The 17,813-nt window shown below is 44.1% G+C and overlaps 3 protein-coding genes across 3 annotated transcripts; 1 reads left to right on the forward strand and 2 right to left on the reverse strand.

The window, feature by feature from the left end:
* Positions 1-680: 680 nt before the first annotated feature.
* Positions 681-3,036, reverse strand: LOC131291343 (myosin regulatory light chain sqh). Its single transcript, XM_058320543.1, has 2 exons — positions 2,943-3,036; positions 681-1,520 (listed from the first exon to the last, which is right to left on the reverse strand). Exon 2 carries the CDS (start codon positions 1,411-1,413, stop codon positions 889-891), a length of 525 nt encoding a protein of 174 aa, XP_058176526.1. The 5' UTR covers positions 1,414-1,520; positions 2,943-3,036; the 3' UTR covers positions 681-888.
* Positions 3,037-3,322: 286 nt separating this feature from the next.
* On the forward strand, positions 3,323-4,594 carry LOC131291338 (peroxisome biogenesis factor 10). Its single transcript, XM_058320539.1, has 2 exons — positions 3,323-4,041; positions 4,116-4,594. The coding sequence occupies exons 1-2, from the start codon at positions 3,526-3,528 to the stop codon at positions 4,482-4,484; spliced, it is 885 nt and encodes a 294-aa protein (XP_058176522.1). The 5' UTR covers positions 3,323-3,525; the 3' UTR covers positions 4,485-4,594.
* Positions 4,595-12,202: 7,608 nt separating this feature from the next.
* LOC131290523 (homeobox protein Hox-A5-like) lies at positions 12,203-13,566 on the reverse strand. Its single transcript, XM_058319675.1, has 3 exons — positions 12,738-13,566; positions 12,457-12,647; positions 12,203-12,355 (listed from the first exon to the last, which is right to left on the reverse strand). Exons 1-3 carry the CDS (start codon positions 13,564-13,566, stop codon positions 12,203-12,205), a joined length of 1,173 nt encoding a protein of 390 aa, XP_058175658.1.
* Between the last annotated feature and the right edge of the window lie 4,247 nt (positions 13,567-17,813).

Raw genomic sequence — 17,813 nt, forward strand, 5'->3', positions numbered from 1 at the left:
AACACACGCTTTTAAGGTTTTTCTGCTGGTTTGCATAGTAAATCCATTACTACCATATTTAAGATTATTGCAGCGAAGTCATAACATTCCAATATGCTTAGCTGTCAAAATAAAAGCAACCAAGGAGATGTAAAGTAGGTTACAGAACCGAACAGGCAAAATAAAAACGAATTTCTTTTAATGTTTAAATTTAAAATCATGATATTTCCATAAGAAAAAGGCGAAGCCTTTACAGAAAAATTTGAAGCATATTAAATCCCACATATTTTTTGGGTCGGTTGTCATCAATGCATTTCGTTGGCCTGATTTTTCAAGGGCATGTATTTCAATCGGCAATAGTTTCAAGCCGACTTCCTGCGGTTTAATTCAAATATATGGGATGCAATTATAACGACGAATCTCCATTGCTCGATAGCAACTTAGATATCATAGACATTTAAATCATCTCCTATCTTACTTTCCATAAATCTTGAAAACAATGTTCTTACTGATGGTAATACTATGACGATGCATTTGTAACCAGTTGCATGGGTTGCAAACAAAACTAACATGAGATAGCTAAATTTTGTACGATTTGTATGTGTCCGGTATACATATCGTACAAAATTTAGCTCTCTCACGTTAGTTTTGTTTGCGAGTTCTGTACACGATGTAAATCAATTGTTTACACACTCCTTTACGGTAAAATTTTATTAAAACTTGTAATTTGCGAATGTAAGCATGGAATAATGTTACACATTGGAAAGTATTGGCAAATGCAAACGAATCATTATAACGGACAAAACACAAATAGTTAGAGGATGCACATTTGGGGGCAATATGGTTTGAGGGGCCATGGGTGGAGATTTCTATGCTTCTACTGTAATTTGATCCATAAAGTGGATCGATCTACTGCTCGTCCTTATCTTTGGCCCCGTGCTTCAGGATACGGGTGAACTCGATGTAATCGAATAGACCGTCCTTGATGGGCGCTTCGCGCAGCATTTCGTCCACCTCTTCGTCGGTGAAGCGGTCGCCCATCGTAGTTAGCAGCTCGCGCAGCCGATCCTCGTTCATGACGCCCGCGTTCTCCTCGTCAAAGCACCCGAAAGCGTTCTTGATGACCTCCTCCGGGTCGGTACCCTGCAGCCGTTCGCCGAACAGCGTCAGGAACATTGTGAAGTTGATCGGTCCGGGTGCTTCGTTCATCATGCCTTCCAGATACTCCTCCGTCGGATTTTTGCCCAGCGACGCCAGCATATCGTGCAGATCGTCCTTCTCAATGAAACCATCGCGATTTTGGTCGATCATGTTGAATGCCTCCTTGAACTCGGCGATCTGTGCCTGATCGAACATCGCGAAGACGTTCGATGTGGCACGCTGAGCGCGCTTCTTTGTCGTACCACGACGTCCGGCGGTCTTGCGTGACGACATTATGTTTTAATAAATTTGTTTTGCTGGCGCTGGGACAAAAACTCTTGGTTCACGTTACGCGATGGGGTACGGCAGGATTGTGATGCTGAATGTAGACCGGTTGATTGCTGTTGTTTAATGATGCGCAACATAATTGATATGAAGCATGGCACGTTCGGTCATCAAAGTTAAAAACGGAGTAAGGAAAATTTAAATTAGCACACAAAGTAATCGTTCCCTATTCAAAAGTGTTCGCACGCTAATTTAAACTATAGACCATCTTCTCTAAGTAGTGGTAGTAATACAGCAATACAGGACTATAATGTGCAAAGGACTAGGGACGTAAACTACCTACGTAATGTAGAAGACCACTGTCAACCAAATGCAACTACTGACTGGCAACTAATCCTAGTACGCTTCGAGCTTGCTGACTCAAATGCACTTAAAGCTGCCCATTCGCGACTGATGCGCGAAAGTGTGCGAGTCAGGCATGATGGCTCGTCCAGCGCGACAGGCGCTTGTAACCATTACATCTGAACGTTCATTTGGCCTCAAAGGTATTTCTGATATGACCAACCAGATGGTGGTGGTGACAATCCGCGTGAGTCATCCACGTAGCCGACATTCCATCGGAATAGACACTCGATTTTTTCTCCTCGCAAGACCTGCGCATGTCTCATCCATCCCACATGCGAAATCTGCATTCAGTCTTGATTTATTAATATGACCGCAAGAGCTCGTTTAAGCAATTGTAATAGTTCGAAATACACTACTTCGGAAACAGATGGTATCGCGGGGCACGGCAAAACCAACACACGGTGGGCACTGTTTATTCCCGCCCCACTCAATTCCATCCAAATTGAGGTCACAAACCATTCGTTCCTTTTTCGCCTAAAAGGGTAAACCTGCGTAAGCCGTTCGATGCAAAAACAGGGCCTTATATGGCAGAATACAACGATGAGATGTTATTACTGTACCGTCCAGCTCCCTCCATTGAGCGTTTCCTTGGCCGAGCCAGCGACATTCTCGCGCACCACCGTCAGCAGTGCCTTATCCCCACTCTTGGAGCACAATTGCCGATGTTATGGATGGTAAAATATCGGCTACAAGATGGCTCCCCATCATGCCTTAAAAGGATATGATCACGTAAAAGAAAGCATCATCATTTCTGTCATAATTCAACGTTGATTCCGTACCAGATTCCAAAAAACATGCTCTGATGTAAGACACTGTAGATTCCCAAACAACTTCAAGAAGCTTTGAAGTTACCCACTAGGAGATTCCTGTGGATATTTAAAAACCACTTCACATAAGGCCTGGAAGCAAATAGTGCATCCTACAGATGCATCTGGATAGTTGGCTAGTTAATTACACGATATACATGGCTTCGGAGACAAAACATGGGACGCAAACAAATTGTAAAGAAAACATGAAATGTTGTTCGCCACATGCATTCATCCAGGCTTTTTTCATTTTACACTTTATCTTCGCAAACTATTTCACTACTTTGTGCTGTGATCTAATTAGGAGAAAAGCGCTAAATTACTTACGATTTTCGTTATTAAAACTGATGGAATCTTCCAAACTATAACCAGTGACTCACATCAAAGAAATTCACAAAGCAAATGTTGTCTAAGGGAGGAGAGATGTTTTTTAACAGACAACTTGTGCTAGTGATGGCAGGTTCGATCTGCACCCAATCGATTTTACGATTCACGTTTTATATGATGAGAAAAGATATGTTACGAAATGAAAGGTATTTCAACTGAGATCAATTTCATTAGCTATCACATAGCTATGCTTCGAATATCACTTACAATGCACTTTTTCCAATTAATATCTATCTGGGAACATATAGAGGAACTGAGTTACTCTTTACTGCATGAACCTTGGTTGTATCTTGTTCGAAACACAAATGTCTTCAAAGACATTTCATGTAGCAAGTAAACATTTGGATAAAAATATGAAACCGCCATGAATCAGCAATCCCATGTATTTACAAATAATTGTACATTCTTCCAGTGTGTGCCAAGTCCCAAGGAGCAAAGGGATAAAAGTACAAGAAAGAACGTTCATGTGGGAGGATTGATAAAACACACGGATTGCACTGCAGAAAGATAAGCGTGCGGCAAAATGTCTCTTTTTCACGCGAATGCTGGACAAGCTGAAATTATCCGTAGTGTACAGAAGGACCAGGAATACATCGAGAACATACGGAGTTCCCTTAGCGAGATGCTTCTTTTGCTTAGCCATCGTCAATGGTTCAAGTATAACGCTGCCTGTAAACTTATTGCTGAGATCATGTACCACCACTACGCGATTCTAAACAACCTTCAGACACTCGGCGAAGAATACACCGGTATAATACAGGTCGATGCCAACTATGTTATGCTACCCAATAAGGCTTTACAATTGCTAGCAATTATCCTTGAGTGCGGCGGAGAGCATCTAGCTGATCGTATGCTTACCTATCTGGACGCTGAAATAGACCGTAGTGACGAACTTTTGGTGTCTGTGAAAAACGGGCTCCACAAATTTATCGGGACGCTTCGCTTGATTATGCCGTACGTTAGAGGATTCCACACAAGTCTGTTCTATATAAATGGCGGAAAATATCACATTTCCAAGCGGCTCACGAATATTAATTATGTAACTATGTTCAGTTATATGCTTTCTAATCTAATATTGTTGTGTGTAATAATGTTTGGATTATTTTCTTGCAGGTTTTAATACGCAATTGGTTAAAGGAAAATCATTCGGTCTACGGATACAGGCTGCTAGGCTACGTTACGTTGGCTCAATTGATTCTTTCCTTAGCAGCTCGGTTTCGTCAGCAGCAACTGTACTCCAGCAAAAACACAAAAGTGGAGACGAGCGGGCGTATCGCGGGGTTGGATAGTTCGACTCATAAGTGTGCCTTATGTATCGACATTACGCAAAACATAACCGTAACGCAATGTGGTCATCTTTTTTGTTGGGATTGTATTCTAAACTGGCTAGATCAAAAACAGGTATGCCCTATCTGTCGTGAAGCTATTAAAAAAACTCGCGTCGTACGCTTACAAAACTATTTTGTAGAACATTCCAAATAGCTTGCAAGAGCTTATAGCTATATTGTTTGGGCTTTTAACCGGGATAGTCTAGAACCAAAAACAATGGGATGTATTTATATGTAGCGAAGAAAACCCAGTTTATGAATAAAGGGATTATGGTGTATTCGTTGCACTTCGATTGAAACAAAACGCATAATTTGAGTTGTTTTACTAGTTCATTGCTTCGATATATTATTCAATAATTTGGTTCACACGATAGTTGAATTCAATTCAATGTAGTTCAATGTTTTAGGAAATGGAAAATGAAATTAGATTAGTCAAAGTTGAGCACGGAAGACTCGTTCGGTAAAGCACCACCAGAAACCCCCAGCACTTGGGGTGAACAAAGTTCCGATAAATTGGTCAGCTCCTCCAACGCATGCAGATGAGACTGACTGGGGAACAGTTCTTCGGCGAGTCGGCATGGCCGGCCGAAAGCGGTCGTACCCTGGCTGGATGAAGCGACGGGCTCGATAAAAACGATATCATTCGGAGCAGAGGGCACAACTGGTGATGGCGCACGGTAGTCTAGTGGTTCAAGGTGGTCCGTCGAAGGCAAAAACAAGGTCGGCAACAGACCTTGAAGTTGCAGCTCAGTCAGGCCGTTTATGTATTCCACTATTGATTGCATCGATGGGGTCTCGGTTTTCGGTTCTTCCAAGAAGGAAAAGTTGTCCGATTCCGCATCCTTCTCATGTTCAACGGTTTCTTCTGAAAGCGCCAGATACGAAGGTGTTTTACCTACATTCGATACGTCAGTTATGGAATTCATTTCGCACTGTACGGTTTCGCTGCCAAACGCATCCATCCGAAACCGATATTTCCCACGATTCAGCTGCAAAACGTCGGCCACATTCTGATCGACGTACACGGTATCGTTGTCCTCTTGTTCACTCGGAACAATTAGGCTTGGCACGAGCGAACGGATAAGTCCCACGAACTGTGAAATTTCTGTCAGCAAAACATCCCGTTGCTGACTCTCCGTTTCGGCAGCTGTAACCAGCTGCACCAGCAAGCGGAACAGCTGAGGCGCAGGCAAACGAGGTGATTCCGGAGAGGAATCCTTGATCATAGGAGACGTAGGTAGCGAAACAGATGATGTTGTTACGTCCTTCGGATGGTTTGTTTGAGTTTGACAGATTTCCAGCTTATCCACCGTTACATGAGTCGGATGTGTGCGAAGGTGGCGAGCCATACGACGACCTAGGAATATTTTGTGGCACGTCCCGCATTGATGCTGCGGTTGAATGTTTCGCTTGCGGCAGGCGGTAGGCGATACTTGCATCTTCTCCACCTCAGGATTTTCTTTATTTTCCTCCGTATTTCGCTCGGCGTGGAATGTGTCAGTGGCGATTACGTTGGCATGATGTTGCTCTTGTCTGCCTCGCGCTATCGGACGCTTGTTTCCCTGAGTAAAGGTTTCCGGTGGCCTCGATAAACGGCCCGAGCGTGTATGTACACCCATTTTCTTCAACATTGCTCCATCCTGTCCTTGCTGAGCATTGTTGTTCTCTTTTGTATGATTTGCTACCGGGATCGAGCGAAGAGCTGTTCCTAACTGTTTTAATCCTTGCTGCGCCATGTCTGTACCCGAATGTGTCCTTTGGGATTGCTTTTTTGCGGAAAACATGTTGCAGAGATATCTTTGATTTACTCTACCTTGTTCAACAACGTTGTAAAGTATTATACGAGGATTGCTAGAATGAAATAAAAAAGCAATATTGAAAATAGACACACATGAACAACTTATGCTACTAGACAATATTGTTGGCATCGAGTACAAATACCGGGAATGAGAATGGAAATAAACTAACTATTTTTGGTTTCGACTCGAGTTTTAAGGAAAGTATACGTTTAGGTATAACCTGTAAACTGTGTTACCGCAGGTCTACTCGGCGCTGCTACAATCCTGCGACACTTTTGACATACGACGCAGCCTACTTAGGTTATTTTTGATTATCGGTCGCAGGAAAGACGCAGCGCCGTGTAGACCTGCGGTAACACAGTTGTACTCCAATTCGCGCACTTCTGAAATCAAGTACTCATAGAAAAGTTGAATGCAAACAAATATTGCCCATTGTATTTACCATTTTGATGGCAGCAGGCTCTGACGCCGAACATGTTTCACCACGTTCGTTTTACAGTACGGAACAGTCCGTGCAGCCGCATTATTCCTGCGGCATGGTTTTATTTTGTTTTCTTTGATGTCTGTACTAGATAATACATATTTATGCGGTAATTGTGGGACCATGAAAAACGAAACAGTTTCATCGTTAATGCAGCTGTTGATTAACGTGACGGAGCTAATACTTGTTTCTGAGGTATTGCTTTTCTGAATTTGTCCCTGATGAGGGCTATCGCGCGTATCCGCTTCGTATTCACTTAAACAATCGATGCTATCTTCGTTAACGAGACTAACTTCTGTCGAAACCAGTTGGAAACATTCCTTAACTTCTTCCAGGTGACATTCCATCCTTCGTTAAGGATCGTAGAAAAGGACACCGAAGGCTTTCCGAGGTTCCGGTTCCTTCGCTTTTGTTTTCAGATACGTATTTTGCTTGCTGTTGAATATGTACGATAAATTGGCGTCTCGGCAGCAAAGTATGAAAACTAAAGCAGGTAAACTCATGATAACTTTATGAAATGAGATTTGTTCTATATACCTTACTTGAAATTTGTCAGTACAAACAAGCTATAACGTTTTACCTTTCCTTTGTCTAGATTCTTAAATCCCGAGAAAAAATAATCATAATTGTATCGGTCGATTGCTTTTCCAACCATTAACATAATGACATCATGAGGTCGGACATGCGCGTCGTGTGAAATCGCGAATGCAACCGTCAGTCTTAAACCCTTATGCGTTTTGATTTTGGAGTTTTAATAAAATAATTATTTTTGATTGGACTGTCGTATCAGCATGAAACTTTTAGACTGGCTAGAGTAAATAATATAGTATCGCTTTGCCACATTTTTCAACACACTTCCAGAACAAGGTTGATACAAACTGTGGAATGCTTTTAATCAACCTTTACTATGTACACATTCTTGGGTTTAGCACGTGTTGTAATGTCATTCTGTATTCTGCGACAACAAGGCTCACTTTCATTTTGGGAACCGTACGTGTTCGTCGTTCGTTTGAAAAGTTTGTGAACGAAAAAACGCAAAAATTGTTCAAAATGGCACCGAGAAAAGACAATCAAACTACTATCAAACCTACCCAAAGCGGATCAAACACCAGCACCGGCAACATTGTTCCAGATCAAAAGCAAACTAAGAAGCCAAAAAGAATCATGTACGGCAAACAGGTAAGGACTGCCCCACGCACTTTCCCGATAGAAACGCGAGGATTCAGATTGCCAGATTCTGACCAGAAAATATGTATTGTTTCGTTTCAAGCCGTTCAAGTCGCCAAACTCGTCAAAGGGGATGGAAGAAAGTCGGATAATCTTTCTTCAGCACCTGCCGGAGGGCTTTTTCGAACAAGAGCTTAATAGTTTCTTTTCTCAGTTCGGTACTGTTACTAAAGCGTTTGTCGCACGATCGCTTAGCAGTAACCGATCCCGAGGGTACGGATACGTTGAATTCGAATATGCAGGAGTTGCACGGATTGCCGCAAGTGCCGTCAACAACTATTTGATGTTCGGAAAAATTCTAAAGGCTTCAGTCGTACCGTCACTAAATGGACGTAGATTCCCAAGAAAACTAGCTAAGATGATGATCAACACCTCACATAAAAATTTTTTGAAGTTTCGGAACCATAGAGTTCTTGACAATAATGGATTTGTCGGAGATACCAGACGACAAATGCGCCGTCTTCGCCGAGTGGCCAAAGTCCAGAAGGCGCTGGGTGAGTTGAAGCAGGCTGAAGTAGAACTGCCAGATATGCCACAGTGCTTTGCGGAGGTAACTCGATTGGTACACACCAATTCTGATTCGAAGCCCGAAGACATAAAACCCGTGAATGTTAAGAAGGTAGAAGAGGAGCAAAATGCAGATAGCAGTGACGACGAAGATACATTTGTTCCATTGAAACCCTCCGATTGGGTAGTCACGGAACCAGAATCCATAAAAGACGATGAAGATACCACAGCTTCACAAACACTAGTGAAGGTCGAAAAGGATGAAGGTATGAAACGCAAAGCGAAGAAAACAGCTGGTGGAAAGGTACAAAAGAAAACGGAAAAGAAAAAAAACTTTTCCGAGAATGCTAAAAAATCAACATTTAAAAGTCTCCGTACTGGAACATCAAAGTAATTAACTTTAGTTTGCTTATTCTTCTGCGTTTTAAGCATGTTAATAAGTTTCTTTCATTAATATGTGGGTGTTTGTAAATACATTCTGTAATCGAGCTGAAGTACTACGAAGATGAATTAATAAAAATACCCTTTCCGAACTTATGTGTTTTGTTATGTGTTACCATTTTAACCCTGTACGAGGTAGTTTTTACCGGTGTTGGCAGCTGATGGGAAGATGCGACTAGCCTGGCAACTGCTCGATCCTATTACGATCAGGCTCATGGAAGATGAGGCATTGGCAAGTGCAGCCGCATCTGGCGGAACTGTCGTCATTTCATCGTCGATTAGTGCTGCTAGCAGGCCGTACCGATGCCGGCATCCGACCTCAGATCGAACAAAACTACCGACATGTGCCGGAGCGCACTTTACGCTTCGATCGTTGAAGGCGATTGGCTTACCGGAAAATAATCGTTTATATGTGTTCCTTTTTAACCGTAGTGTCATCGATCAAGTGGCTTATGCTCTACACTACGATGTAACCCTTGTAACCGAGCGGCTCATCGCAGCAGGATAACTTAGGAAGAGTAAGGAAATCCTTATAACTCCAACGAGCGGCAGGATCTTTCCTCCGGAAGGGAAAACTTTCTCCTTCATCCACCCAACACTTGTGTTTCGTGTATTTTGGGCGCGTGATTTACGGTATTTCCCTTCACCTTTCCGTTGGTTTGTTGTTTGTTTTCAAACCCTGAAGGATCATAAATTAAACATGTCCTGGTGTCCGGTTGCGGCTCTTGGTCTGGTGCATTTTCTCGAGCAAACCTTGAGGATGTGTTTAGCGTATTCATTGTTTCGATTCAGATATGATCAGTTGATTAGGAGACACCAGAAGATAAAACGAACGGATGCAATGCAGAAAATATGACCATCTGGGAGACTCGGTAACCACATGTGTTGAAAGTCGGCATGCTCGCATGGACGTCGAACCGGGTCAAATTTCATCTTCGGTCAGCCACTTGCATTGCGTGGCTTTTTTCCTAAATGGACCTCCAACACTCTTCGGGCGTCGACGGTTCTCGCTTGCAGATGCAGTATCGCTTCCGTTTAACGTCGGACGGCCTCTAATCTGGTTTAATGTTGGTCATATAATCTTCACTATCTCCACATACTCCACGCACATCGATGGGGCACATCGATGGGTCTACGATTGATGTTTTGCGCCAAAGGCAGCCCGACCGGTCGCTCCGGAACTCACTCATGAGCATCTATGAAGCTAGACACTCCGGCGTCGGCGGTGTTTTCCTCGCGTTAGCTACATAGTCAGTAGCAACTAGAAGAGGACAGTGGTTTACTCCAATTTTGAATGCAAAATTACTTGATGCGTAATGAAAAGGTAAAGTCTCATAGTGTGCCTTTATAATGGTTTAAATTACGCAGAGAGGCGCATATATTGTCTGCTTTCTTCCACAAAGTAGAAGCTTGATCTGTTTCAAATGAACAGTCCGATTGCAGAAACGAACGTTATAAACGAAGCAACCTTTCTTGAACAACATCTTCAGGCAGGGGAAATTCGAAATTGAATAATCTCACATGGTGTTGGAAAATCTGTCACCGCAGCGTGGTTCATGTCGAGGGACATGGGAAAGCGATCCCGTGCCCGGCCGATACGCCACCATGTTGCAATTGGTGTTGGGGAAAACTGGGTAAAAAACGTAAAATAATAAAGAAAGGCCGTCGTAAACGAGCGCTAGAAAAACAGGAAGGCGTCACTAACGATGACATCCGATCGCAGTGATTGCTATGTGTGTTGAGTAAGTCTATTAAAAAGTTACAACCGATCCATTGCGGGACCGAGAGGTTGTAAAGTATTTGTTTTGAGAGTTCTCTCGCTTCAAATGGCGAATGTAGTATGTGAACGTCTATTTCATTTATAATTAATACTGATCCAACGTCTATTTTAAAATTTACACGAAACGACGGAAGAGCAACGGGCGGGACAACCGATTTCTCTTCCTAGATTGAAATATTGGTAACTCTTTCAAGGAATATTATACTGTAGCAGGTGGATTACGCTCAGACTAACACGAAAAAGTTAATTAATCGATCAAATTCGATTGACAGAGATATCGAATTTAAAATTAGCCTATTTTCATCACTTTCCAAGATCACTAAAGTCTCAAGAAAATGCTGTGAATGGTTCATTAAAACCATAAAACGGGTTTGTTGCTACAAGCTAGAAAACCAGAGTACTAAAACGATTGATATTATTGCGTAAGGTTATCAGAGTGAAAAATTAAAGCTTTTGAAATGGTATCAACTGAAGACAAGTAACCACAACTTAGTTCGTCTATATGAGCAATATTTCGACGAGAATAAAATAGACTAGCCTTGGTCTAACAATATGATGTGATGAGTAAGATGCGTGACTTACTCATTCGTTTAAAATATGCTTAAATCAAACGAAACGCTGTTTTAATCTGCTTCCTCTAATAACAATTGCAGGCATTTGCAGATGAGACTGTAACAAACTTGACTTATTCGTGCGAGATGCCGACGCAGAAGGGTATCGGATGGAAGAGGCGGTACCGCAGACGGAATGGTGTGCGGGGCAGTGAAGATCCTTGATGGTGTGAGCGAAGCAGGCAGATGTCCCAACGGCACCGAGTCAAGTAGGTAAGACTGCGAGAGGCAAATCTTGCCGGTCGGGCAGCTTTCCCATTGGCCGACTCGGCATCTTACAAGATCGTACGGATTGGCGCAGGGCTCATGTGCACGGTGATGCTGGCCACGATCGTGAGGATTGAAGATCGAGCATGCAGCATCGGTTCAACAGTTGGCGCGAGACTCTTCCCGGTAGATATGCGTCTTCGCTTATTGTGGCGCGCGTTCAAACAGCTACGAACAACGGCAATACCGTGTGGGTGTGCGAGAGACAGTCCAGGCGTCAATCAACCGGCCAGTTCAATTAATTGCATGCCACCCCGAACGAGCCTTCAAAATCCTTTTATAAGCAGCATGCAATAGAGTAAATCGATGTGATGAAGAGTTTGTATCGATACCATAAGATTGTATCCGCTTACTGCATGCAATAAACAAACAGTTAAAAAAAAATCAAATGTAAGAGAATAAACAAAAAAAACAACGATTGATAAATAAACTGTGAAAAAACACTAGTACCAACAACATAACTTTATGCACCATGCATAAAAGGAGAATCTATAGTTCTTCGGTTCACATAAATATTGAATTAATTATAATATATTTATCCTTATTTTGTTATCCACGAAAACCAACGGTAGAGCATAAACAGATAATTACGTAATGTCTTTGTAAGGTATGCATCTCTTATTCCACACTACACCGTTTTCGGTCAAACACTCAGTCCGAGAAGAGTATTTACACAAAATGAAATGTAAATCCTAGTAGCTTTTATTTGCAGCGCGTTTCCAAACTTCTTCAACGATTGATAATATCACCGGGATTGCCTCAGGAAATGCACATCCTTTTCATTTTCATGCGTCGATTTTGGAACCACACCTTCACCTGCCGCTCGCTGAGGATGAGGGCGACTGCGATCTCGTAACGGCGCAGGCGAGTGAGATACTGCGAGTGAGCAAATTCAGCCTCCAGGGCTTTGATCTGTGAAACAACGAACAAAAGACCACTGGCAATTTGCAACAATGTGGGCAGGGCAACAGAAAGGACCCTCTTGAGGGGACTGACATGACAGCGAAGCTTACCTGAGCTTTCGTGAAAGCGGTGCGGGCCTTACGATTGTTGATGGCAGCGCTGCTGGCTCCCTCGGCCGTCCGTGATTTCTTTGAATGTTGGGGATTCGGTGGCTGCTCTGCTGGTAACATGCGGTTTGCCTGCGCGGCAGGTGTGTTGGTGTTATTTTTGGCGGGTGAAGGATAGTTTACAGCTGTTTCTCCTGTCGATAGGAAGCGGCAAAGGAATTAATTTGTACTACAGTTTTCGATGTTTGATTTCCGCGGGTGGGTTTGATTGAACGGGTACTCACCGGAGTGTAACGTCTGTTGCTGTAATTGACTGCTGTCGTCGACGGTAAGAGGATCTGCGTTGGATCGTTTTGGTCTCGGCGATGTGCTATGCGGGTGTGTGCGATGGCCGTCACAGGAAAACGGGAAAACATCGGCGAGGAAATCCTCGGGCGATGGGCTGTTGGTGCAGCTGTTGCCACTTCGGGTGCTGACGGCACTGCTGGTGCTGCTGGTTGTCCCGGTTTTCGTCGGCTCAAGATCGCAAAAGCCACTCGGATCGCCACTGCTTGCGTAACCCGGGTAGACAATCGTGTTTGCAAACGTCCCGTCCGGCGGGACTATGTCTACCGATTTCTCACCGATGCCGTACGGTTGGCAGCGTACGAAGCCTTCGGAGCCACAGTGACCGACCGTGTCCGCGTTGCAACAGCGATCGACATAGCCTTGATCGTCTTCGGGTGCGCTCGTGCTGGCGCCAGGCCGGAGGGTCATATGCTGGGTGTAGATTGGCGTACTGAAGGGTGCCAAAGGTCCAGTGTCGGCCAGCGTTACCCCACCGGCGTCGGGCACTCGCGTACCCAGCGAGTGGCCAAAGTGTGGCACAAATTGTTGCTGTTGCTGCTGCTGCTGTTGATGATAGCGTTGATAGAAGAACACGTCTTCCGGCGTCGCGCGGCGAGGCGACAGATTATGACCATCCGCATACCCGGGGCAGGCGGTGTGCGTACCGGGAATCAACGCAAATCCAGTCCGGTGGACCGCGGACCGTTCCGGTGGCGATCGATCCGTCACCCGGCAACCGTAGATAGTCCGCGACGCACCGAGTTCGTGTGATTCGTATTTGTACATTTTCACTGTTTCAGATTCGTGTTCACTTGATCGAGCTGGAGCAGGATTGAACTGGCCGGTTGATTGACGCCTGGACTGTCTCTCGCACACCCACACGGTATTGCCGTTGTTCGTAGCTTTTTGAACGCGCGCCACAATAAGCGAAGACGCATATCTACCGGGAAGAGTCTCGCGCCGACTGTTGGACCGATGCTGCATGCTCGATCTTCAATCCTCACGATCGCGGCCAGCATCACCGTGCACATGAGCCCTGCGCCAATCCGTACGATCTTGTAAGATGCCGAGTCGGCCAATGGGAAAGCTGCCCGACCGGCAAGATTTGCCTCTCGCAGTCTTACCTACTTGACTCGGTGCCGTTGGGACATCTGCCTGCTTCGCTCACACCATCAAGGATCTTCACTGCCCCGCACACCATTCCGTCTGCGGTACCGCCTCTTCCATCCGATACCCTTCTGCGTCGGCATCTCGCACGAATAAGTCAAGTTTGTTACAGTCTCATCTGCAAATGCCTGCAATTGTTATTAGAGGAAGCAGATTAAAACAGCGTTTCGTTTGATTTAAGCATATTTTAAACGAATGAGTAAGTCACGCATCTTACTCATCACATCATATTGTTAGACCAAGGCTAGTCTATTTTATTCTCGTCGAAATATTGCTCATATAGACGAACTAAGTTGTGGTTACTTGTCTTCAGTTGATACCATTTCAAAAGCTTTAATTTTTCACTCTGATAACCTTACGCAATAATATCAATCGTTTTAGTACTCTGGTTTTCTAGCTTGTAGCAACAAACCCGTTTTATGGTTTTAATGAACCATTCACAGCATTTTCTTGAGACTTTAGTGATCTTGGAAAGTGATGAAAATAGGCTAATTTTAAATTCGATATCTCTGTCAATCGAATTTGATCGATTAATTAACTTTTTCGTGTTAGTCTGAGCGTAATCCACCTGCTACAGTATAATATTCCTTGAAAGAGTTACCAATATTTCAATCTAGGAAGAGAAATCGGTTGTCCCGCCCGTTGCTCTTCCGTCGTTTCGTGTAAATTTTAAAATAGACGTTGGATCAGTATTAATTATAAATGAAATAGACGTTCACATACTACATTCGCCATTTGAAGCGAGAGAACTCTCAAAACAAATACTTTACAACCTCTCGGTCCCGCAATGGATCGGTTGTAACTTTTTAATAGACTTACTCAACACACATAGCAATCACTGCGATCGGATGTCATCGTTAGTGACGCCTTCCTGTTTTTCTAGCGCTCGTTTACGACGGCCTTTCTTTATTATTTTACGTTTTTTACCCAGTTTTCCCCAACACCAATTGCAACATGGTGGCGTATCGGCCGGGCACGGGATCGCTTTCCCATGTCCCTCGACATGAACCACGCTGCGGTGACAGATTTTCCAACACCATGTGAGATTATTCAATTTCGAATTTCCCCTGCCTGAAGATGTTGTTCAAGAAAGGTTGCTTCGTTTATAACGTTCGTTTCTGCAATCGGACTGTTCATTTGAAACAGATCAAGCTTCTACTTTGTGGAAGAAAGCAGACAATATATGCGCCTCTCTGCGTAATTTAAACCATTATAAAGGCACACTATGAGACTTTACCTTTTCATTACGCATCAAGTAATTTTGCATTCAAAATTGGAGTAAACCACTGTCCTCTTCTAGTTGCTACTGACTATGTAGCTAACGCGAGGAAAACACCGCCGACGCCGGAGTGTCTAGCTTCATAGATGCTCATGAGTGAGTTCCGGAGCGACCGGTCGGGCTGCCTTTGGCGCAAAACATCAATCGTAGACCCATCGATGTGCCCCATCGATGTGCGTGGAGTATGTGGAGATAGTGAAGATTATATGACCAACATTAAACCAGATTAGAGGCCGTCCGACGTTAAACGGAAGCGATACTGCATCTGCAAGCGAGAACCGTCGACGCCCGAAGAGTGTTGGAGGTCCATTTAGGAAAAAAGCCACGCAATGCAAGTGGCTGACCGAAGATGAAATTTGACCCGGTTCGACGTCCATGCGAGCATGCCGACTTTCAACACATGTGGTTACCGAGTCTCCCAGATGGTCATATTTTCTGCATTGCATCCGTTCGTTTTATCTTCTGGTGTCTCCTAATCAACTGATCATATCTGAATCGAAACAATGAATACGTTAAACACATCCTCAAGGTTTGCTCGAGAAAATGCACCAGACCAAGAGCCGCAACCGGACACCAGGACATGTTTAATTTATGATCCTTCAGGGTTTGAAAACAAACAACAAACCAACGGAAAGGTGAAGGGAAATACCGTAAATCACGCGCCCAAAATACACGAAACACAAGTGTTGGGTGGATGAAGGAGAAAGTTTTCCCTTCCGGAGGAAAGATCCTGCCGCTCGTTGGAGTTGTAAGGATTTCCTTACTCTGCCTAAGTTATCCTGCTGCGAGGAGCCGCTCGGTTACAAGGGTTACATCGTAGTGTAGAGCATAAGCCACTTGATCGATGACACTACGGTTAAAAAGGAACACATATAAACGATTATTTTCCGGTAAGCCAATCGTCTTCAACGATCGAAGCGTAAAGTGCGCTCCGGCACATGTCGGTAGTTTTGTTCGATCTGAGGTCGGATGCCGGCATCGGTACGGCCTGCTAGCAGCACTAATCGACGATGAAATGACGACAGTTCCGCCAGATGCGGCTGCACTTGATGGCTCATCTTCCATGAGGCGGATCGCGATAGGATCGAGTAGTTGCGGGATCGTCCCCCACCTGCCAACGGAAGTTGTTGGGTTGCAAGTATTTTTGGTATTGATTCAAGGGAAGCTTAAAGTAACTACCAAAGTGGTCAATTTGTCATCCCTCTAAATAGTATACAATTCTACGATCAAGCTGCTTGACCATATTGGCTACATTGGTACATGCTGCAGTTGATAAAATCGTAATTCAACATTTGCAACAACTACTTTACAAGGAACCTTCCAGTGGCAAAAGATTGGAAGCGACTTGATGACAGTCAAATAAAAGTAAAGTGTGCCGTCTTATCACGTTTGTTGTTTTGCTACTCGATTCATTTACTGAAGTGTACTGGCCCTTTCCCATTTCGGGTTGGGACTTTGGGATGGGACCGAAGCCGGAGCTGTTTGTCGAGCGAGGGCGGGTCAGACGAACCGTCGCAGTACCGGAATAGATAAAACCATCAGTGACACAGGGTGCGGAAACAAAATAATCATAAATATTGAAAAATTACTACACACCCGGTCCCGTCGCACCTCCGTCTTCACTTCAGGCCGGTCGAAAAGAAGTTGATCCTGGCGGAATGGGTCTGTAATGAGCTCGATCCGCTTGTCGAGCTCAATGCGCAGGCTAATGGGTTTCGGAAGACTTTCCTCGGTCTTCCACGCACGTTTCTGCACCCTCCCGGAAGCGGCGGCACACCAATGTATTGTCACACCAATTTGTTGTTCCTCACTTGCTCGCACTGTGCACTTGAAGCGGTTAACTGTTTAATAAATCTCTAATGAGATTTGCAGATGACTCTGAAGACGGCTATGTAGCCAACGATGTCAAAATAACCACACGTCACAACACATTGAGGTTATGAGTTATATTGCTGAACCCTGGGTGGATCTGGGTCTGGAAAAGCCCAAGGCCCATATGTGATATGTGGAATCATGGCAAAGTGAAGCAACGTTAGCAGCATCCGAAGTAACAGCATCTGTACTAACAGCGCATCGAATGCGGATCTCGTGTTACTTGACCCAACACTACTCCAGACCGGTGACAGACACAATTCAATTCAAACTTTTAGTTAAGTTCATGAAGTAAGTATACATAGTTTTGGTATAGCGAGAAGATGCTTATTTGTCTTCTCATATAATACATTTTGCAAGTAATTCAAAAACTCAGATAATTTCGACCACAGTTGGTGTTTGCGCAACAAGTTAACCATTGCATTCCATTACTCCAAATTCGGTAGGTTAAGGATGTTGATCCATGCCGAACGGTCGGATTCACAACGAGATCACATATCACATACCCAAGGCTTTTCCAGACCCAGATCCACCGAGGGTTCAGCAATATAACTCATAACCTCAATGTGTTGTGACGTGTGGTTATTTTGACATCGTTTGCTACATAGCCGTCTTCGGAGTCATCTGCAAATCTCATTAGAGATTTATTAAACAGTTAACCGCTTCAAGTGCACAGTGCGAGCAAGTGAGGAACAACAAATTGGTGTGACAATAC

This window comes from Anopheles ziemanni, chromosome X, assembly GCF_943734765.1.
Source record: "Anopheles ziemanni chromosome X, idAnoZiCoDA_A2_x.2, whole genome shotgun sequence".
Lineage (NCBI taxonomy): Eukaryota > Metazoa > Arthropoda > Insecta > Diptera > Culicidae > Anopheles > Anopheles ziemanni.